The sequence below is a fragment of the Cydia strobilella genome, chromosome 4 (assembly GCF_947568885.1).
Source record: "Cydia strobilella chromosome 4, ilCydStro3.1, whole genome shotgun sequence".
NCBI classification, from domain to species: Eukaryota; Metazoa; Arthropoda; class Insecta; order Lepidoptera; family Tortricidae; genus Cydia; species Cydia strobilella.
The window spans coordinates 16,148,053-16,172,768 of NC_086044.1; the positions used below are offsets into that span (position 1 = coordinate 16,148,053).

Sequence of the window (24,716 nt, forward strand, 5' to 3'; positions counted from 1 at the left end):
AAATAATAGTTTGCGCGTAAGAAGTTGTATTTATTATTAATACAAAAATATTTATTTTACTTACCTATACTTATTATCTTAAATAACCTACTGTTAACTGAGGAAAACACTTCATAAATAATACTTAACAGTATATTAGGTTTGACTTAATTTATAATACAAATTATGCTATTAAGTAAAACTAGAATGAGTTGTACAGACAACAACAGAAATAGCTTCGCGGAAAAGCTTTCAAATGGTTCATTTGTGCATTTTGTAAATTTTGTTAGCTTAGCTGCTTTCCGCTCCTGACTGTAGGCAGTAAGGTAAAAACTAAAACACATTTAAAGCTTTTTACTATGCACCGAAGATAAAAACTCAGACATACTAATAGTAGTGCTTTTTTACCTCCTTCAATTGTCGTATCATTAATATCATAATATTTTGTACTCTGATGGCAAGCCAACTTTTTCAGTAGAAATAGGCCTGAAAATCAAAATTTTTATAGGAGAACGATCATGCGCGCTTACATTTTTCAAATTTGCCTATTTTTTTCTACTGACACAACTGCGGCTTATAACGACATATAAAGTGTTCGCACATACTTCACATAATACCACGCTCCCCTTAATAAATTGCCTTGAGCTGCAGATCATGCGGAGGCCGGGCCACTATGAGTAATTATATTTAACCCTTTGAACGCCAAGAACCCCTAAAGTGGTCGTTACTAGTTACTAACAGCGCCAAGTACCACTATGGGTGCTATGGCGGACGCTGTCAAAGTAACCTTCACACTTTCAATAAAGTTTACATTCGCTCGCTTGCGCCCGTTACCTTGGCGTGACTGACGTTTTTGCATCGTTTTTAGGGTTCCGTACCCAAAGGGTAAAAACGGGACCCTATTAGTAAGACTTCGCTGTCCGTCTGTCTGTCACCAGAGTACTATTAGTTATTCTGTGTCACCAGGCTGTATCTCATGAACCGTGATAGCTAGACAGTTGAAATTTTCATGATGTATTTCTGTTGCCGCTATAACAACAAATACTAAAAAGTACGGAACCCTCGGTGCGCGAGTCCGACTCGCTGTTGGCCGGTTTTTGTTTATGATGTAAAGCGTTCAAAAGGTTAACATACCTAACTGATGCCTCTTGGAAGCTACATTTAATCCACCAGTGTGCGGAACAAACATATTCAGTACAAAAATGCTGGTGCTGCACAGTGCCGCACGCTGGTGGTATCCTTGATACTTACATCTTTTCTCAAACTTTTAGTAAAGTTTTCGCTGCCTCCTTCAAGAAGTTATTGTGCTACATACAGGTTGATCTATGACAGTCAGCAGCAAATAGATAATGACGGCCAAAGTGGTCAAATATATCGGAACACACCATTGTTACCACAGAAATAACAATGTGTTTCGATGTATTGGGCCATTTTGGCCGTCACTATTAATTATTTATTTGATGCTGATTGCTCACAGTGCATATATGTATAATACCTATACCTACCTACTTTTATATTCGCGAGTTCTTTCAATGGCACAGTAGAGTACAAATAGTTTTCTTATAATCCGTTTGTTTCCGAGTATCCGTTGGTCTCTGGGGGCGCGACCATGAGGATGAGGAAGCCGTCGATGTCGTGTATCTCCTTGGAGGTGAACTTGGCTGAGATCTGGTGCCGTCCGGCCCACGGCGGCGTCAGCTTGAACTGCGCGGTCGCTAATTCGCCGGGGGGCACGTTCTGTAAGTTATCATTAAGATTGATTAATTTAGTCCAATTGAAAGATAAACCGATGATCTAATTGCGTAAACATGACTTGCGTTACCTAATTGTCGCGCGCAACTCCATATGTCAAGGACAAAACAAGTTATGCTAAGCGGTATGATCAAGACCGTAGGGTTGGTTAAGGGCGACCGGTTGTTATAAAGATCCTTGAGGGAGCCTTTTGTCAAAAAGTGAACATCTTTTGGCACAAGTGTCAAAGTTAAATGCGATGTAGTAAATTATGACTGCCTTATGGTGCCGTTCTGCTTCTGAACAAGGTACAATCCCATATATGTATAGGCACGGATCACTTTCTTTGGTTAACCTGTCGCCAAATATTGGCTTGGTAGTTGGTTTTATTACGAAAACATATCGCTCTTGAATTCTTCATGTAAATAGATGATTATGTGTACTTTGTTTATTCAATAAGTAACAACAAAAACCTTAACAATATCCTATTTGAAACTAAGTTACCTCATCCAGAGAGATCTTGAGCTGCTCATCCAATCCCGGGCCCTGGATGTAGAATTTTCCATTCTTCAGCGGTATGGGCAGCGGGTTCTCCAGCTTGACAGTAACAGTAAATTCCTTGTGCGACACAGGCTTGCCTTCCACGGTGATCTTAATGTCGGGGTTGCGGACCCGGAAGTCGTCTTGCGCGAAGTAGTCAAAGTTTTTGTCCACTATTGAGGCGAGACAGGCGATATTGAAGGATGCCTGAAAAATGATTGCACCTTTGTGAAAAAATCTGTTATCTTTGAGGGGTTGGAGATTTGAGTAACAATCCTTCTTAAAGAACGTCACTTAATAAACTTAATTGATCTGCAGGCTACTTGCGTAAGTTTTCAATCAATCCTAAATCCAACTTCTGACTCCACCCGACAAAATCAGATTGCATTCGTAGTAATAATAACTAATAGTAGTAAGCATAACTTTTGGGATATCTTAGTAATTTATAATATTTACTACCGTCTAGATTACTGCAGCCACCTTTATTAGTTCCCTCGTTAATTTCATCACCGTGTCACGTAGGTACGTGTTTATAGTCCGACAAGAAATTGTAGAAAATAAATGAGGGCGCCACTTCCAACGTAGCTGTTACATTTTTGACGTAAAATGCTTAACCATGGCACCATGTTATTTAATTTTTACTATTTTATGTCGCATTATAATACGCTTTAACACATCTTCATCTCCATCGCTGTTTAATTTCATTTGAATCTTCACTCGCCTGATCTACATATCGCTTGTAATACTCATCGTAGGTAACCATCATGGTGACCTTGACCTCGGGTGCGAGCGCTGTGTAGAACTCCTGTCGTTTGACGGACTCGCCAGACTTGCCCAGTACTCTCTTTGGCACATCTCTCACTCACCTGATCCACAAGTCGCTTGTAGTACTCATCTAACGTGACCAGCATGATGACCTGCTGCCCTGGAGGCGAGCGTTGTGTGGAACTCTTGTCGTTTGACGGACACGTCTAGCCTAATATTCTACCTACTCTTTGGCACAATAATTCTCTCACTCACCTGATCTACGAGTCGCTTGTAGTACTCATCGAAGGTGACCAACATGGTCACCTGCTCCTTGGCCTCGGGTGCTAACGTTGAGTCGAACTCCTGTCGTTTGACGGACTCTCCGGACTTGCCCGTGTACGTCACGGTGTCTACTCGCAGTACCCCTTTCACTTGGTGCTTGTTCTCTAACGAGCGGTTGTTCATGTGAAGGATCTGAAACACAATAATCGTAAGTCACAGACCACCTCAACACGTACTAACTGTAGTTTCTTCTATTTTAAAGCAGCCTTATAGGTTGTGCATCTGCGGTGATTAGGTATAGGAATCAAGTTATTTCAGAGAGTTATAAATATTCCAGCTCAATATGACCCAGTTATTTGGTACCATGTCTCATCCTGGATTCACCTCAGGTTAACGTAGGAATGAGTTGAGCATGTTCCATCTTAGACGAAGTACGCCACCTTAGATAGATCTATTTATAAGTGCATATTATTGTGTATGGGTTTTCAGGTCATCAGGTTAAAATCAGGGTCATACGGTTAGTAAATGTCTGAGACATAGACAAAGTACTCACCACACTGAAGTTCTGCCCGATCTTTATATCGTCTCTCAGCTCGAAGTCAAACACCACATCGTTGAAGGCATCGTTGAGGTAGTATCGTGCAAAGATGTTGGATGACCGACGCAGAGCTTTTTCCATCGTCGCGCGCTCCTCCCACGTGCGCTCCGGATATTTGTATGAGTCAGTTATGTCCTGCAAATCAATGCATTAGGTATCTTTAGAAAAGTCGGTCTAAATATATGTAAGTAAACCTTATGTCATTGCAATATGATTTACTACTGGTCAATTCAATGTGCTGTCGTTGGTGCACATATACGTTATAGTACCTACTTACGTGAGCCACAATCAAGTGTTTTGTATTACCTGAAGTAACCCTGTAGTTTAAATCAGGCTTATAAGACCCTTTACAACACAGCGCCTATTCGTTTTATCAAAGCAACCATGTCTATACATCGTTTGGCCAAAGCAGGGCGTTAGGTAGCTTACCTCTCGTTCCATCTTTCCGATGGCTTTAGTAGATATATTTTGTCCAACAGAAGTCGTGTCCCGAGCCAATAGCTTGAGAGGCTGGATTTCACCGGAATATTTCCATAATACCTGTAAAACAACATACAATTACTAAAAGAAGTCTCCGAGGTGACCTTTCGTAATAGGCTTAAAGATAGCGTTTTATATGCGCAGCTGGCTCTACTCGTATGAAACGACGCTTTATAGCCAAGTCATTGTATGAAAGTAAAAATAAGCCTTATTCATTTCATGCAATGTAGGCAAATACTCCAGTAAGATTAAATTCTTAATTTAATTAATTTAGATATGTTTGGTTTCTACTTCCTATAATTTAATGGTTGTTAGTGTTTTGGAAATGATTTTATTATTTTTGCAAGTCTACTTATTGCTATCAAAATTCATTTGAATTTTATAACTACTTAATGTAGTTATTTAATCTGATTCTACTAGTATGTACTGTCAGGATAATTAAATACGTAATCCGCCCGGCGGCCTTCTGAGGTAATAAGAACGAGACCGGTAAGAGCGTACGTATTACACTATCCTAATTTAGTGACTAACAAGAGGGACGCCGCTATACGTGAGAAACGATAGAATGTATCTCTTATCGCGACTCACGTATAGCGGTGTCCCTCTTGTTAGTCACTAAATTAGGATAGTGTAATAAGCTCTTTTGTTCAAGGGCCCAAGTATGCGGCGTAAATAATAACTCTTTCACTCACTCTGCTCACTCACTCACCATTTGGCCCTTGGACGACAAAAAATAGTTTTCGGATCGTGGGAACGGCCAGGTTAATATTGACGTCAACTAACCTTATCAGCATTGACTTGCGCGAAAACGTATCCCGAGTCATACGGTTTCTGAATGTCGGCGTCGCGAACCGCGCGTATAGACGCCGGGCCGCAGCGGAAGAGGTCCTCTGACATTTCTTGTGGCGTCGAGTCGATGGCTTGCCAGCCTCCGTACTCGGGGCCTAGGTCTGGCCTCTCCATCCATACCTGGACATATTTAATAAATTCAGCCAGTATCATAAATCTCGAAGCGAAGACGGTGCTTTATATTCTAATGTATCGATACCAATATCCATCCATACTAATATTATAAATGCGAAAGTGTGTCTGTCTGTCTGTTATCTTTTCACGCTAAAACCGCTGAATCGATTTAGTTGAAATTTGGTATAGAGATAGTTTGAGTCCCGGGGAAAGACATAGGGTAGTTTTTATCCCAGAAATCATCCTTTAAGGGGGTGAAAATGGGGGTGGAAGTCTGTATGGGAAATCGATAAAAAACAGATTGGATAAAAAATAAGCTACCTAAATTACTATTTCTACGCAGACGAAGTCGCGGACAAAAACTAGTAAGTATATATTTTCAAGTTTCGAGCGGAAGATAAGAAGCTAAACGGATCATCGTTAGTACCTATTCAAAATTAAACACCTTCCCCGCCAAGTTCTTCTGCTGCATAGGTATGATACCTAGGTTGTCAAGAAAGTAGCCACTCAATACAGTCATCATTGGTTGCTGTACCTAGATTTTTATACATCATTACCAATTCCACCAAATTTAGGCAAGCAGGCTGTATCATAATAAATAATAATTAATTGAGCACCAAGGCTGATGACGAATCTGTCGAAGTTTATTGCGTCACAGCTGACGTGTAATTTATATTTACACTGAATGAGGATGATTCAAAGTGGGCGCGTTGAACCAGATGACCCCTTTCGCATTCCAGTCAAGGAACAGATTGGGAAGTACCGTAAGCACGTAGGGAGATATTTTAAACGCAAGAATCTTAGATACTGATTTTAATCTACTGGTAAATATTGGTTCCATTGGTTGGTTCCGAAAAATCCGGAACTCAAACTCCGACCACGCTAAGTTTACACCAGCCTGCTGGGCACTTTTGGCAGTGACAATATTTATATGTAATTATAAACTACTAAAACTTTTCAGGCGACTTGTTGTAGGCGGATTCTAGTTCGCTGTTGAGTGACGTCAGTGACGTTCTAATAAGGTACGTTTGCAACCGTCTTCAAACTCGAATAACTTGTTAATCTCCAGGTTGAAGCTGTCCAGACTATCACATGCAATCACTTTGAAGCTACCTCATTCTAGATAGCTATTTAGTTCAGATCAAACTATTTAGGTAACGTGTTCCGACGTACTATGTACTATCGTACATACTATACTACATATTATCGACAATTACGCTAGCTTGCTATCAGTAAATTAAGAAAGACAGAAACGGTATTAGTACCTCGTTCCAAACATGATAGTTCCAGATAGAGTCCTGCGTGAAGTGGTCGAGCGTGTTACCGTCATCGTCCTTGATGATGTCGACGGTGAGGCTGCCCTGGCTGTCGTGCGCCGCGTCGTACCCGGTCACCGGCCGGCAGGGAATACCTAGAGCTCTGCAAACTGAACACAGATTTATAAGTTAAAATTGCAAGCCTTTGTCACTGTCCTCTAACAAAAAATAAGTCACACCACAGGACATTCCGAACGCAACATAAATGACTACAATGTAATCGAACTTGATTATAATGGTCAAATCCCTTAGATGTAAAGTTTTGGTGTTGAAGAATATTTTTTAGAGGTCAACAACAATTATATGAGAACAGAGGTGTTGACACGTAAATATGCTAATTCTGAAGGCCGTTCCATCGGCTTGCCGCTGTCACTGTCACATTTCGCAAGAAAGAACGGGAAAGATCATGCGCGCCATGTGTAAATTTTGATCGAATTTTGTCGACTGTTATTTATTTTAAAAACTTTACCTTACAATATCGAAATTTTAAAGCTATGAAATTACTATTTAAGTTAAGATTGTTTCTTCTTCTTTTTTTGTTTATAGTATCACATAAATAACCGGGTAAAGTTTGATTAAAAGTCCGAGTTAGTTGGGAATTAATTGTATCGAGCGAAGTGTCATAATTCGTGTATCGGAAGCTTTGTTATTAAAGATAATATAGTCAAGAACTACATATATTTTTTCCACGTCTACGCGAATATCAACGCCTCTTAAAAAAACATGATCATATAAGGAGATTTTTCGCCTTCTGGCTCAGGGAACCGCCTAAACCGAAGAAGGTGATTAAATGGCTAACAATGTTCTTATTTAATAACTTACTTGTGGTTAAGACACCTGCGTAAACCCAGCATTGCGCGTATTTGACGGGTTTTTTCTTGATGTAATACTTCTGTAGGATAGCGAGGGAGCCGACCCACTTGAGTGGGTGTGTTCCTCCGTCATAGTCGCTGAGCTCGGCGCCCCAGTTGCCCATCAGCACGCCGTTGTCGTCCTGGACGTTTACGGCGGCGGACAACGCCCGCACTGTCCGAATGGGGTCGCTTCGGGCGCGACCTTTCACCTGAAGATTAAGAAATATATTGCGTTTAGGTCAAGAAGTGGGACATAATTAACCATATGAATATCCCACAAAGTGCATTCTTGCCTGCAAAGCTGGTGCTGGTGACCCTAAGTTTGAATCCCGAAAAGGGCATACATTTGTGTAATTACTATCGTGTAAATATTTATTCCTGAGCTTGTTTCTTTTATTATTTTTTCGGGACTAAGTAGGTTATTCTGTGCGAAACGTTGCCCACATACTTATTGTATAGAGTTTTTCGTACATACGTAACTTATTTTCATCTGATTGATCCTAAACATTTCTCGCAAACAGTAAGTTAAAGTGTGCTTACCTAATGACTCGACTACAAAATTGTTCTAATATAGTCCTACGTTAAACTAATCAAAGAGGTCGCATCGTCTCACCTTTTAAATAAAACTTGCTACTCGTATGATTGACCTCAACTTTACGAGCGTCTAATCAATTGTAGAGGTATTCGATAATTTGCGAATGGTCACTTCCTATTTTTAGAATTCCGTATAAATTGCTAAATTTGGGTACCTATATAACTACTTAACTTTACCAGTTTCAAGCTTACCTTTCCGATTTCTCTGACTAGATAAAGCGCGCAATCCAGAATGTCTTTGTCGTACTGAGCGTAGTTCCATGGCGTTGGTTTTATTCTGTTGTAAACGCCTCGATACATCAGACCACCATCTTCTTGAACATATTCTTCACGATGGCTATGTCCTAGATGACACAGAATAAGAATTAGATAATTACAGTAAAGCATTATACAACACCGTGAATCAAGCGAATATGTCGAAATGGCTCTCAAACTCCAAGAAATAATATTACATACATTAATATTGAGTAGTATAGTGCTCTGACAGAAAATGTAACAGGAATGATTTGAGAAACTAATACTTAATTCAACGGTACCTAATGATTATATGTAGACCAAGACATGATTGTCAAACTAACCTGGCATATAAACCTCATCGTTTAAGCACCAAGGATTAAATAGCACATAAATGGGCTGTGGATGCGTATAGCTTAAGGACCCTCCAGTCTTGAGCTTGGTGTCAATGTCGAGTCTCCAAGAAGCGATGATGCAGTTAGCTGAAGCCGTGACGGCGACCATCAGGTGGGAGTCCATTTGGCCTTCGTACACGGCCGTCCAGGATCCGGGCATCTCTGATCCTTTGTCCAGCAGTGGAACTGCAGCTGATGTGTCGTCTGATGGTCCGCGTTTCTCCACATCTGTGTATAATCATAAAATTAGGCAACGAATAATTGCCCGGCTGCAAACTTGCACAGACACTTTATGAATAAGTTCATCAATGCATTGATAATGTGACCATGCAATTTTGCAACTCGCTGTGGCTATACTCACAAGATTCAAAGTATTTATTTATAACATATTTGGACATAAAAAGTCAATATAAAACATTCTGCAACAACTTACAATCATTATTTCATATTTCATATAAAAATTATTTCATTATTTCATATAAAAATGTCATCATACTCTAGGGTTTTTTAGGGGTTCAAATATTATTTTTTAGTAGGTACCTAAGTAGGTACCTATTATAAAAATGTCTCTTGATGTCTGTTGCGAACGCAACTATTTATTTATATAAAAAATATTCGTTGCATTAGCTAAACGCAGCCGTCGGGCTCGGCTCAGTTAGTATTCGCAGGCTTTTCTAAAGCACCAATAGGAGCGCTCCACATAATTTGTATCGCAACCAATAAAATTAGAGGCACCTAAATTTAAATCACCTTTTGAATGTTCAATTTTGCTAGATCACTCTTTCATCAGCCTCCATACAATCACAACACCTCTGCAATTAACCGTTTAGGCAAGAACCCTTGTAACCAGTACCTTTTTGGAAGATTATAGTACTTAGTTTACTTCAAACCGAAGCTTTTTATTTGAGTCGTCGTGATCCTGACTTGCACGGCGGCTACAATGTCTTTAAAATAAAAGTGCGGGAATATCTGAAACCTACACGTTCCTGTTCGTGCTGTAGCATAAACAAGGCGAATATGAACAATAGCATATGCGGTGTCGATACTAATTTTGAACATGGTATGCTGAACGATCTAAAACGGTTTAAGTCTAACTGAAAATACCGAACTGGGTTGATTCATATTTACGATCGCTTTTAAAACGATACGCTCTGATGTTTTTAATTATACCTATTCAGCTACATTTCACAAAATATATTGACAAAATAAAACTTTACGTATACTACACTAATGTCGTCATGGCAGATGGGATTATTTAAATGTTCCAAATTTATCCAAGATTGCGTCCGAGCAAAAAATAATAATTTTGTGAATTTATTTAGAGCTTTGATTTTTAGGGGCTACGCGAGACAACGTCGTTAATTGTACCTACATATTGCTCTAAGTACCTAGTGAAATAATTACCTAATATAAGAATGGGCAATTTACATAGGTATACAAAATATTCTGCAGCTACTTGTATAAGTGATATCATACAAACCCACCCACTGCAATCCTTGCGTAGGACAATCTATGTTAATCATGTAAGGAACAATCATTAGTGTTTTATTCATACCGGACACGTAGAAAATAAAGGACAGCGCGTCCCTCGAGGCATCATAGGGCCGGTTGAGCAGCAGGTCGAGTTTGAAGGCCTGTCCTCGCCGCACCACGAGACAGCTGTCCACGGGTCTGGTCATCAGATTGAATTTGCTCGTGTGATGGTTTTCCCCGTTGGCGTCATTGCAGAAGTCGATGCCTTGGACGGCGAGCACGCCCAATCTGGTGCCATCAGTTACATCTGAAACAATATTGCAACTTATGATCATTGTTTGGAGGCAAGCCAATTTTAAGACGCTTTAATATTTTTATGAGGATATATCTAACATTAAATAGTAATTCAGCGTCATATTTCACGGAAAATTTAAACCATATCGACTATTTAGATTCCTAAAACTTTGAAACAGAATAACAACGGTAGAAAAAGTCCCAAAAACAGAACAAGTAAAACAAAACCTAATCAGTTGCAGCCAGAGTTAAATTCTATTAATTTATGCAAAAAAAAACCTTAGAAATACCTGGCTGATATGGTATGATAATATATTTATGCCGCCTTCCAATCCGTGACCTCCACCAATTTTTGAAATACTCCATTCTTACTTAAAATAATCAATATTATTTCCAAAACTCCGTTAATTTTTTATAAAGCAGTCATCACTAGAGCTTAGTCGAAACTGTTAAACAACGTTCATAGAAGATGGACGTGATAATCGAAACTCGAACCGGCACCTGCTAATTATTATCACAAACGTGCGGTTCTTTTGCCATTCTGCCGTGCACTGTTCTTAGCGTAGGATTATATCTCGCCAGAACGTATCTAACTGGCCAGATGATGTCATAGTCTCATAGTCAACAAACGCGAAAAGCTTCTCGACACCCGCAAACAAAAAAACCATTGACAGAACCAAGGTCCGGTGAACGTTACTCACAAGTCAATCTTATTCTGCGACATCAGATCTGTCCAAACGTATATGGATGACCTCATGAGAATGACAATTCCTCGTAAATCATGATAATTAGAACATAAACAAAACTGAATCATATATGTTCCATACAAGGGACCGCACAAGAACATTACGAAGTCATAGAAAGTGAAATGAATTAGGTATACTGACAGGTGCCTGCCTACAAACATATTACCTATTTAGTAGTAGTAATTACATTATTGTACACAACACAGGTTTACAAAAATAAATTACAGGAATGGAAGTACAAAGGCGAACTTATCCCTATAAGGGATCTCTTCCAGCTAACCTTCGAGTAGATGAGTGGAAAACTAGCCAGGTCAGATAGACAAACTAACGGGATGAACAAATTAATATTTAAAAAAGTAAACTATGTAACATATTGTCTACGCATAAAATACAGAAATAACATTATAGATTAAAATACATAAAATACATACTAGCATACATACATACAATACTAAATATATAAATTATAATATATATAAATATCACAATCACAAGTGTAAGAAAATAAAGGTTAGGTTAGGTTATTTATTGTATGTGCTAATGTATTTTTATTCTTGTATTCATATATGTATAGCTGTTTTTAATTTGTTACGTAATGTCGGAAGAATACAGATAACTAACTCTTTTAATTTGACCTATTATCATTCCTAAGTAACCTATACAGCAATTAACTATATTTTATAAGTCGTTTAACTATTGTGCATACCTCTAGTAAATTACGAGTATCGATTGAATTTTTTATTTATTTTTATAATTGTAGTTCCCGGATCACATAGGTACTTACCTAGATACCTATTGATTGCACCTGTTTTGGCATTTCAGGCGTTACTTTGTCAAAGTCTCAAAGTAGCTACATACCTACCACCTTCTTCTTTAAGGAGGAGGCGCAGGTTCAGCAAAATTGCGTGCAACAAAAAAATTGCGTTTATTAAAGCCGACTGTAGGTGTACCTACATAATTTTATTTGGTGCGAAATTAATCAAATCTTAAGATGATGTGATATGATATGGGACTATGGATAAAGGTACCTAAGATTGACTTCCTTTATTTTCAATTTGTAGATTGATTACAGTTACACCCATATAATTTTTCCAGCGCGTTCACATCTCTATTCGACATGCACGCAAAATCATATAAATCTAATGCAATCATTATTAGTGACTATCGTTACTATCAAAGAGGATATAATACGATAGAGCGATACTGTCATAGTAAATTTTGTAACCACTGTAAATTCACTGCCATCTATGGACATACTTTAAAACTAAAAATGAAGATTTATAAAAATACGTTAAAATGTATTAAAAAATGGATAAATGATTTTTTTATTTGCATTAATTATTTTTATATGATTTTGACCCATGTTCTTTTACTAATATGCCTTAAAATTATAAATGACAAACAAAACCGTCAACGCCCTCTATACGAGAGTAGGCCAAAGCTAGTGGCGCCATCTGATCGAGAATCAAATTTTCGTGATTTTCGAGGCACGTTTCTTCCTTAGACTGTGTCGCTTAATTTATACGCTTAATTTTCTTAAAAACAACCCTACTTTACATATGAGAATTTAGAGTCATCATTTTTAAATCTTAACTTCAAAGTACCATTAAACTTGCGTAATTCGAGCATCGCCAAAACTTATAAGAAATTATTAGTATTTTAATGACGATACATGTACCTACTTGGTCTTAATTACCATCGTGGGTGAATCTTACTGGGACATGTTGCCTTGAAATAATAAGCGTTTAATAGGATTTCCCACACACTAGCTGGCTGGCATCCGCGTAGGCCTGCTCAAAAGGAACCATAGATATCCGATAAGATGCTAGATGCGCTTTAATAACGTTAAAACTATGCTTTTGTTATGTACAAACGCTGCCAGCTACCAGTTACGCGTATAGGATGTTTTTTCTGTTCTATTAACTCTAGTCAGAGAGGATATAATAGGATAGAGCGGTACTGGCTGATGTTTCGGCAGATACCTGCAAAAGGTTGCCTAGCGGGAACCGACACCGGAGTGTCACCAATCGGAAGAGTCGGCGTAGACTCGGCCCAACACACATTGGCTGAGTGCCCAGTTTTTGGCGAGGAACGAGAGGAGTTGGTCGCCCAGGTTGGGTAAGACCTTTCGCTGCCAGCCGTAGTTCAGGCCATGCTGGACAGAGAAAGTGCGTGGGAGACTGTGCTCACGTTCTGCAAGCACGTCATGGGAGACAAGGAGGCGGCCGAGCGCGAACGGGAAGTCCGGGCCGAGGCTGACCCAATGCGCCGCCGCCGCATAGGCCGCAGACATGCCCCTCATGAGCGGAACCTGCCGCCCTAACGAGAGCCAGCGGGCGGCGGACACGGGGGCGTCCCCGCCCATGACGCTGGCTCACGAGATGGTAAACGCGACCTAGTGTCCCGGAAGCGCTTCCACTGGGTAGATCAGGGGAAGGCCAAGGCAAAAGAGTATGGATCCTAGTCAGGATAGCCGCTGCGGGGTCGCGGATTGCGCGAGCTTCCCCGTAACCCCGCAACTATAGCGGCGAGAGGACACAATGGGGTTTAGTGGGTATTACTGGGGCCTCTATACAGTCCTGAGTCCCACATAACCGTCCGAGTTTCTCCCCGGCCTGGCGGCATGCGTAGAAGCATTCCCCATGTAAAAAAAAAAGGATAGAGCGGTACTGTCATAGTCAATCTTGTAACCACAGTAAATTCAATACCATCTATCTATGTTCCTTAAAACGTAGCAAAATCCATTGTGTTGTTAGTTATTAATTACGATATGCGATATCCGAAGTTCATTGAATAACCGGCACAGATATATTTTTAAAATTTTTATAAGTGGCCAGTGTTTATTATGAACATGCACAAGGGTGGTCCTTATTTGTTGAAGTTATATTTACAACGTTTTTTTTCAGTATTTTTATATATTTTAGAGGTCCATACAAGATGTTTATTTTTTCATTGTTGAACGACGATTCAAAGTGTATTAATGTCCAATTTAACTTATAATAACATTATATTGTCTTCGGTTACCGCGATAGTTACTCATGAAATAAAACTATGAAAACGGATTATATCGCGTATATTGAATTTATAATACATCCCGACGTTTCGAACTCTTTACAGCGTTCGTGGTCAACGGGTGACTGAGGAAAAATTACAAATTGCAAAAATACCCACATACTAAAATAATGAACAATCATAGACTACAAACTTTAAGGCTGGTTGTACATGCAAAATCGGCATTGCTAATTTTTTTATTTTTTTTATTTGTGTATAGGAACGGAAATTATGGACGCATCTCTAAATCTCCCTCAAATATTAATAAAATAACTAAAAAAATCAACACCGCTATTTTATGTTAAGTTGCACATCTACCCTGACTCATCGCCCCATATCAAAAAAAAAACTTTTTGTATGGAGGGTTCAAATTTTCAAATTACGGTAGCGACCCCTAAAATGTATTTAAAAATTCTGAAAAAAAGAAATTACACTGGTTTTTTAGTGCTAGATTTTACATTAAGCGGGTGTCCCGTAGAAAAATATAACTTTGACGAAATAAGGACCACCCCTAACATGCACGTGATGCACGTTTCTCTAAAGAGTTTTTAATCGATTAGTTTTAATTTAACGAGCGGGTATAAAAAATGTATAGTGATGTATTCAATTACAAAATACACCTTGTTCTACCACAGATAAAATTAAGTAAATACATTCATTTTGTAGCTTTTGTAAGCTTTAGTAAAAAGCTTGGAGGTGTCGCTGACGTGAAAGTACTTTTACGTGTCGCACGTAAAAATCGGCTGGCTAGCAAAAAAATTAAGAAAGATCATATTTAGTTTTTTTTTTACAATAAACTATAGTTTGGGGGCTGAAATTTTGCATACTTGTTACTGTGATGATTCACTTAGCTTATCCTGGCATGGACAATTTACATTTTAAACAAAGTAACACATGCACTGCGACGTATGGTGCTGGAAATGAATAGAATCAGTACCTAGGTATACCTACCTAATTATGTAAGTAGGTATGAAGGTTGAGATATATATCATTTAACTGGGTATAAAAAACATAATTTTCTAAGACTTCTGCCCTTTAATCTTTGTAGAGGAATATTCTTTAATTTATTGAGTTATCAGCGCATTCGTCATTATACTTTATTAGCGTCGTAAATGTAAATGAAGACTTTGTATTAACAACTTCACATAACATGGAAACAATAAAATAGCTGTTTCTTTGTTGTTAAACGAAATAAAACTTTTAATTTTTTGTAGCCTTGATTTTCTTTCATCTGAAGCGTCCGTGACATATTTTGGTGGCCAAAATTAGTTGAGTGAGACATATCAATTTAAGATGTCGTTGTCGGTAGTCTGCTACAGGTACATACCTAGTATTGATATGATATAATATGTTACATGCTTATTATACATATCTACCTAAACTGTGATATTTCTGTCAAAAACTTTTTTAGTATGGAATTTAAAGCCTAATTTTGTTAAACTTATGTTTTAAGTGTGTTAAACCCTTCTACTTCTCTTAAAAGTTGTTTGATAAAAGTCTTAAAAAAACATCAAAATCGTTCTGTTTTTAAAATAGGGAATATTACGCGAAACTCTGCGTAGAGGGCGCCACTATCACAATCCATCACAATCTGAAGGTCTACCGCGAAACGAGAGAGTAGTAATTTTGTTATCTATATACACAGACCTAAAATTTACGCTTTCCTAGTTCTGTGTCTATATAACCCCTCTATCACTCTTGCATATTCGAGCGATAAAGCGGCAGATAGCAGAGTTTCAATTTTCGCGTTTCCCGGCAGGCCCTTTGTAAACAAACCGCCTTGATGCATCAATGTCATATTTTATTGTCTGTCAAAACTTGTCAAAAAACAGTTTAAGGCAGAGTACCTATGTATAAGTTACTCTATGGATTACGATGGGTGCTAGTGCTGCACTCTGGCGGCAGAACATTGCATAAAACCCCATATTTCGCCAAAAAGATGCCGGTTTTCCCGAACGTTTTTGGACCATTTGTCCAGCAGGCTGACTTGGGTTATCTTCGAATCAGATGTCCATTGAGCAAACTGTCCATAGTAATGTAACAACCATATTACTATTTATTGGCATGTAGAGGGAGGAGAGAGATTAAATTAATTTTGTTTAAATTGAATTAAATTTGCATCCGTTTCAATAATTCACTACCATTTTCGGTTTATAAATATTGGTTTAGGTACGAAAAGCAAAAACACCGGACGACATATGTAAAGCCAACATAGTATTGGTATTGTATGAACTAAGGTAAATAAGATGAAACATGTTAACACGACTTGCGTAAATGGTGATTTCATTCATTCATGGGTATTTAAAGCCTATAATATATGTATCTAGGCATGTATATTATTGTATATTGTATGTTAAGTTGCTGCTGGCTATTATAGGGGACAAAAGAAACATACCTATTTTGTTTTTGTACATGGGTACGGTGTATGATGCAAATACATACCTATAGTATCACCTACAATATATTTCTTATATAAATGACTCATTCATGATAAGTAGGAAGTAGGTAATATGTTGGGATTGGGAATGCTTATTTATTAAGCCTTTAAAATGGGCGCACCCAGTCGTACCGTATCTTATATAGGAAGGCGCTTCATTGAAATTTTAAATTAATTATAATAATTCTGCTAATTCTGGCTTGCGGATTGCTACACCTAGTAAGGCGCTGTACGTATTGCGCTTGCATTACACCGCCACGGCTGCTGAAGTGGTGGAGTATGTACACCAGAAGACCGGTTACACGCTGAGGGTGTTCCAGCTTCGATCGCGCCACCACGTGCACTTCAACTCTTTTGTGGTGCGCGTGCCGCGACCGCTGCAGGGGACCATCGAGTACGCCGACTTCTGGCCGAAGGATGTCGTGTTTCGGAGGTTCCGGGGCAAACTGCCGATTCCGACACGAGCAGCCGATTCAACAGAGCCACGCCGTTTTGTCTATTGACCTGATTTAAATAATTTTTAAGAAAAAAAAACCGACTTTAATGGGGGATGCCGCTGAAAGTTTACTTATTGTTGATGGTGCACTCTTAGATTCCAGACAATGAAATGAAAAAGACAGCATCTTTTGCCTAATTTTGCCTAATTGCCTAAATTTTATAATATTGCCTAATAATGTAGAAAAGGAGGTTCAACCACCCACTTTTCTAGTAGCATTTCGTTTTTGTAAGGGTCGCAGTTCTAACCTAACCTAACCTACTTTTCTGATAGCATTTCGTTTCTGTAAGGGTCACAGTTCTAACCTAACCTAACCCACTTTTCTAGTAGCATTTCCGGGTCCGGGTCTGGGTCCGGATCCGAGTCCGGGTCCGTGTCCGACTGTCCGGGTCCAAGTTTGGGTCAGAGTTCGGTCCGGGTCCGGATCCGAGTTGGGGTCCATGTCCAGACCCAGGTCCGGGTCCGAGTCCGGGTCCAACTTTGGGTCTGGGCCCATAAGGAAGAGAACAAGTCCATTCTGTTCATCATCAGCAGTTCCACTTCATCAAATGTCACTTTTTTAAATGTAAATGCTGGATTTGTTGATGAAAATACAAAAATCACAATATGTATGCCTTTCACATTTGAGGAGTTCCCTCGGTTCCTCATGGGTCTCATCATCAGAACTCGAGCTTGACAAAAATATGTCTTAAAAACTTAAGTTGCTTAACAAACATAAAGAAGAGGACAAATCGCCAAACGTAAACTATGCGTCATTAAAGAGTTCCATTCTGATCATCATCAGCAGTTCCACTTCATCAAATGTCACTTTTTAAAATGGAAATGCTGGATTTGTTGATAAAAATACAAAAATCACTATATGTATGCCTTTCACATTTGAGGAGTTCCCTCGATTTCTCATGGATCCCATCATCAGAACTAGAGCTTGACAAAAATGTTTCTTGAAAACCTAACTTGCTTAACACACATAACGAAGAGGACAAATCGCCAAACGTGAACTATGCGTCATTAAAGAGTTCCGTTCTGATCATCATCAGCAGTTCCACTTCATCAAATGTCACTTTTTTAAATGTAAGTGCTTGATTTGTTGATCAAAATACTAAAATCACTATATGTATGCCTTTAACATTTGAGGAGTTCCCTCGATTCCTCATGGATCCCATCATCAGAACTGCGTTTTGACAAAAACGGGACCAATCTGTATGTAATATACTTACAATCAAAAAAAGAATTTTCAAAATCGGTCCAGAAATGACGGAGTTATGGAGTAAACAATCATTAAAAAAAAAAAAAACCGAATTGATAACCTCCTCCTTTTGAAATCTTAAAGTCGGTTAATAAAATAAATAAAATCGGTACACCTACATATAAAATACAGGAAATAACTATGCACTTGGTTTTCCATTTGAATGAAACAAAGCCAGCGTTTATTACTCCTTTGTTGCACTTTAAATGTTAATCAAATCTGCAGACACATCTTTGACACAAAAAATGTTCTTTATTTTACCAAGGATACCTACATGACCAGCCGATTTGAACTTACCTACTAATTGATGTCAATTTGATTTAACATTAAGATCAAGATCACACCAGTTTTTCGCTCGTAGTTTTACACAGATCGACCTAGTCCCAGAGTAAGCTCAATAAGGCTTGTGTTGTGGGTACCAGACGAAGATATAAGTACCTATATAATATACTTATATAGTTCTATATAAATACAAAAGCTCGTATCTCGTAATGCCATGTTATGTTAGGTCTCGTAATGTTTGCAGTAAATGCTGCTCATGCTGCTCGGTAAATTTAAAAATAATTATATACGGTTTCATAATTAAGTGTAACTTAAAAAAAATCTTAATTAATGATTACACAGGTGAATTCTATGTCTGGTTTAATTTTTGCCTGTATTGGATTTACACACTGTATACCGAGTAGGCAATAAGGAGGCCGTCAAAACCTGTGCGCTGTACCTACATGTTTGTTTGTAGTGGAGGAATTTGCAACTAGGATATACATTTAAGACAGTACACACCATATACCTAATAGGCATGTAAAATATAGTGGTCTGAGGGTTCCAAGAGCTAGCCAGTACATGTCTACATTTACAACATTAATGAGGGATATGACGTTGTGTACAGATTGCCAATCTGTTGTATTCACTTGTCTCCCGTTAACTTTCGTTAGCCAATTTGATAAAACATGTCAGTTGTCACGATTAAAGCCATTAGTTGATAACCAGAGCGTTTATCTCAAAATTACCTCTCTGGCTTAAGAAAAGTTCTTGATATCTTTCAAAACTAACCAAGCCCAAGTGACCGCAAAATGGAGGACGCAGTAAGAGAAGGCCCCCAACAAGGAGAAGCAGTGATTTGGTCTGGTCAAGATTATCGTTGTTGGATGAGGACAGCGCACTATCGGTCGGTTGGAAATCCTTAATGCTATTGCTATGTTGTCCAAAAGTAGATTGTTTTCGGCTGATATGATATTGTAAATAACGTCACTGTGCTAGAGCCGTCGGCCCGTAGGACGCGCCAAAGCCGCTCCGGATCACCTTGACTACGCGCGCCCACCTTACGCGACAAGTCATCAAACATTCATCGAATTCACACGAGCAGTATTCGAACTTTACCAATCTTAACTTGATTCTATAATAACTTCAAGTTACTCCCAGTGCATTCCACGCATAACAGTTTGTAAGTATGGATTAACGTGTCAGATGAACTGCGTGTCAAATCAATCAAGTTAAGATTTTTATTGTTCGAATGCGTCACAAGACTGCTGAGACGCTGAATTAAATTAATTCTCATATAAACTTAGTATTGGAGTACGCATAAAAATAGAAATACATAGTACTTAGTCTAAAATGTGAATTACAAATTACAATGTAATGTTTGTAAAATTATAAAAAAATTAGAGACTATAAGTTTCTTACATTCTGAATATTAAGAATCGTATTAGGTATACATATTTACTAGACAATCGATTGTTATGTACGAGTATCTAATCATCCTTTGTATGAATTCTTAAGAATTGCCTAGGTACCTTTATTAGTATATATATTTTTATTACGTTATATGTATAAAGTATATAAAATATACAGGTAGATAGATAAACACAGTTGTATATTAAGGCCGTTCCATCGGTTTGCCGCTGTCACTGTCACATTTCGCAAGAAAGAACGGGAAAGATCATACGCGCCAAGTGTCAATGTTGATCGAATTTTGTCGATTTTTATTTATTTTAAAAACGTTACCTTACAATATCGAAATTCGAAAGCTATGAAATTACTAATTTAAGTTAAGATTGTTTTTTCTTCTTTTTTTGTTTAAGTAGGATTAAAAGTCAGAGTTAGAGGTTACTTTGGGAATTAATTGTATCGAGCGAAGTGTCATAATTCGGGTATCGGAAGCTATGTTGTTAAAGATAATATAGTCAAGAACTACATATATTTTTTCCACGTCTACAAATATCAACGCCTCTTAGAAAAATATGATCATATATATAAGGCGATTTTTCGCCTTCTGGCTCAGGGAACCGCCTTAACTACGTAGTTGTAGTTGCATTATATGATAATAAATAGAATAGAAGCAATTTATGACTGTACACCTAAAGTAAACATGCTACTTTAAGAAGCAAACAGGTTTAATCCACACTAATAAAATAACTGCAGATCTATTTGTAGGAAGTATTCCTAATAGAAGAGCATGAAAAGTAATGCTTATTTTGGGATTTTAATCGGGATATGTATTTCAAGCGAAGCGGCATCCGGCCGAATGTGAGTGTTCTAATTTGTGGTGATGGCGATACCAGATTTCATTGCTTACCGACTGAAACTGCTTTCTATTTTGGTTCAAAAACTCACTCTTAAATCCCCCTAAACGTATAGTACATCAACATGAGAGCAATAAACTTTCTAGATTCTAAAAGAGCTTTAGAAAATGTTATCAAGTATTTATTGTGTTAGCATTGGCAATATGGTTGCAATGAGAATTAAATATGTAGGTATATAATAAACTTTTTAATACAGTTGCTCAGTGCTACTTTTCGTGGCTGTTTAGCGTGCGGAAAGTTGGTTTTCGCGAACTAGTGCTTTTTACCTTCCAATTTTTTTTATTTTTAATTCATGACTACTTATTGATGAGTGTTAATATTAGTTTCCTTTAAACGTCGTAATCAACATAAAAACCTACTGTTAATGTAAGGATACGAAAAATATGCATATTTCATATTTTATTACTTACCTCTTCATCATTATAAGTATTATAACACGTTTATTTTTTAATGTTGAAAAAGTTCTTAATAAGTTGTCTGAATGGAACGGAACGCCTGTCAAAGAAGAGGCGTATTTTCTTACTGCAAGAAAGTTTTAAGTTTCCAAAGGCAACATTCGATATTGTTTTTATAAATATAATACGATACACAAATAATCGAAAAAAAACGATATTTAGGTAATAATAGTACAATGTTTTAATATTTACAATTGTTTCTGTCTTATAAAACATGCATTTGAAAAAAAAACTCATTGAAGTGGGTTCAATAATAATAACAAGATGTATTCTAGTCGTATAAAAGCTAGAAAAACACCTCTTCATAATGTCAATGTCAATGATGTCACAGAATTAATAATATAAAAGTTTCGATTTCCATTCCTTACTAGTTGCTTTTCTTATTTTTTCGCAACTGTATTAAAAAACGTCGTTCGATACACGTGCGGAAATGTCATTCTTCACTCGTCCCGAGTCTTGCCACGAGCCGTAGGCGAGTACATATCTCGGTACATACTTTCCGCACTAGCATCGAAATGTACTATATCACATCATATTAAGTACATAGGTAGTGTTAAACTACTTTTACAATATTAGTATGATTCACGACAATTTAAACTCGATGATCACAAAGTAGCTTAGAATAGGTAACCTTAACTATAGGTAGATAACGAGTACATACTTGCTGCAAGTAATGTCAACAACTAATATGGTAAGTAGGTAACAAATTCAACAAGTATTTAAATGAACATGTAAAAAGTGAACAAGGTATACTTAATTACCGATCAGAATTCAAGTAACATTAATTGGTTTAGTCATCTAAAACTGTTCAGCATATGTAAGTAGCATAGATAAGTAAATAAAAAGAGTTGTGCAACGAATGTGTAACTTAGTAACTGTGTTATTTGAATATGACGTGATCACAGTGGTCACGTACTTATAGGTAGCAGCTGTTTAGCCAATAGGTGCGAAATATATGGCAAGTAGCTTAGGACTGGTTACGTTTTTACAACAAACAACAATATTATGCTGGTAAATAATTTATGACCTTACTAAAATATATTTCTCGCGGTTCCGAAATAAGAGTAGATGGCATCTTGATAGGTATGAATGAATGAATGAATGATTATGTATAGAATGAATATGTATTTATTGCCACAACAGCGAATACAGAAAACACAATATCAAAAAATTTACTTAACCTGTAATCCTATAAACATTATACCTATAATCTATAATCTTAACCTGATATAAAGTAAAGTAAGTATGTATCCCACCAAAAACATTTTCATGTAAAATGTTGCCAAGACGAAACCATAAGGCTCGCTTTGTCAAAAAGTTATCAGATTCTTGTAGAGCCAATTAAGCTTCTAACTCTACAAGCCCTAACTTCACAAACTCTACACCTTAGTAAAATTATGTGGCTTTGCCGTTTCGCTTACATGGACGTAAGGTAAAAAATTGATTCACTATTCATTATTTTTTATAATATAATAGTTCTTGTAGTAACGAAGCGGCCAAGCCACACATTTTTGTAAATTGTTTTTTATGACAATCTTCCATCCCCTAATTTAAAGGTGTGGGGTAATTTACTATTAAAAATCCTGAAATACGTATCTGGAGGCATCTTTTACACAATCTGGTTTTTACTGATTCCCCATACAAACTTCAACCCCCTTTTTCCACCCCCTTACGGAGTGATTTTGGGGTTGAAAACTATTTTATATCCTTCCCCATAACAAAAACAATCTACATACCAAATTTCAACTCTATCGGTTCAACGGTTATTAATTCCCCATACAAATTTCCACCCCCCCTTTTCACCTCCTTAGGGGCTAAAAATTTCAAGTTTTTTATTTTTTCTCTTTGTGTACTAAGACTACCTTACACACCAAATTTCAGCTTCTTAGGATTTAGGGTAAAGGTTTTGATGATCATCAGTAAGTGAGTGATTGAGTGACGAAATCGGGGTTTTTTAGATATGAATAAAATTTAAAGTATAAGAGCTATGTAATTGAAATTTTTTATCATATCATATCCCTAGAATTTTGTTTATCTGGTATAATCCAAACCTAAGTTATGAGGGTTCGAAAAAACGACGAAGCGCTTCGACTTCGAGAAAAGGTAGGTAGTGCCCTTGCATTTACATTTCTAAATAAAGAAAGGAACTACCAAAAAGATATTCAACAGCCAGAGCACCGGTAGAACTCGATTCCTACCGGCTTGTCTATTGGCGGAAGTTTTATAAAACAACACAACGTGCCGTCAAAAGTAGATTTTGTTGATTGAAAATTTCGTCACAAAAAATTTGGATAGGTACTAGTAGCTACTAAGTACATATATAATAATATATATAATACATACTTTAGATCAAACGGCGAGGTGCTAATTTCAATGTTGACTATATAGGTAAGTACGTCTCAAACCGCTTTAAGATTAAAAGTGAGCCGATAAAACAGCCTTGACCTACCGTTTGATAGGTTGGAGGTGTTCAGCCTTGGCGGGCGCGGCAGCTCCCGCAGGTCGTAAGACTCCGACCTGCCGCAGCACTGCGGGGGGCACCATCTCGAGACCTTGCTCTTCACTACACCCATGGCTCCTACACTCTCATAGAGCCCGCGGATCACCTTTATCACTAATTATCACGATAAATTCCAAACGATTAGATCATAGCTGATTTTGGACCACTCGACTGTGTAGTCTGCCACAACGTAAACAAAAGAGTGACTGTTTCTGTTTAATGATTTTAAATCGAAGCAGATAAACTAGTTTTTATTTTTTTATTTAGTGTATTATTTTTGTCGCGTTTTTTCGACGCGTGCGCACGTCCGCGCGGAGTGGATTCGTCTGGCGCTACCTTCGTGGTCCGTGGCCAGTATGACCTCTTATCAAAATTGCGAAACTATATAAATCGCTCAGAAAACCTCATCCCGAATGACACATTCTCTCGTGAATTGAATTACTAAAGCGCGACTCGCGCTGCCCGAGTCATTATCTGCGGGAATTGGCAAACTGGGAATCACCATTGCGTTCATTTACGAATGTGGGTCAATAACATGACACCTGATGTGAGTAATTTTATTTACTTAATGTAAATATTGAAATTATTTGTTAATATGAAGTTTAGGTACCTATATTATCTGAAATGTTTAAACTATATTTTAAGAAACTTTAATTTAAAAAACTTAAAACTGGTACAATGTCTTCGAGGGCTTATTTTAGATTTAAGCTAGTTATTAATTTA

General features: G+C 37.7%; 1 protein-coding gene across 2 annotated transcripts; it reads right to left on the bottom strand.

Annotated features, from left to right (window-relative positions):
* Positions 1–249: 249 nt before the first annotated feature.
* Positions 250–24,271, bottom strand: LOC134740678 (annulin). 2 transcript variants are annotated; one of them, XM_063673229.1, is made up of 12 exons: positions 23,943–24,271; positions 10,269–10,493; positions 8,663–8,941; positions 8,277–8,428; positions 7,459–7,699; positions 6,586–6,746; positions 5,141–5,326; positions 4,307–4,417; positions 3,833–4,012; positions 3,271–3,471; positions 2,215–2,457; positions 250–1,716 (listed from the first exon to the last, which is right to left on the bottom strand). In XM_063673229.1, exons 1-12 carry the CDS (start codon positions 24,064–24,066, stop codon positions 1,540–1,542), a joined length of 2,280 nt encoding a protein of 759 aa, XP_063529299.1. In that variant the 5' UTR covers positions 24,067–24,271; the 3' UTR covers positions 250–1,539. The 2 variants fall into 2 exon arrangements, with proteins under 2 accessions (XP_063529299.1, XP_063529300.1); XM_063673230.1 differs by lacking the exon at positions 23,943–24,271 and adding an exon at positions 10,771–11,229.
* Between the last annotated feature and the right edge of the window lie 445 nt (positions 24,272–24,716).

Excerpts from the sequence above, each read along its gene's own strand:
- LOC134740678 (XM_063673229.1), bottom strand. The coding sequence starts at position 24,066 with ATGGGTGTAGTGAAGAGCAAGGTCTCGAGATGGTGCCCCCCGCAGTGC. Across the intron at positions 3,472-3,832 it reads TCGGGCAGAACTTCAGTGTG|ATCCTTCACATGAACAACCG; the intron begins GTGAGTACTTTG and ends ATTGTGTTTCAG. Across the intron at positions 1,717-2,214 it reads TCAAGATCTCTCTGGATGAG|AACGTGCCCCCCGGCGAATT; the intron begins GTAACTTAGTTT and ends GATAACTTACAG.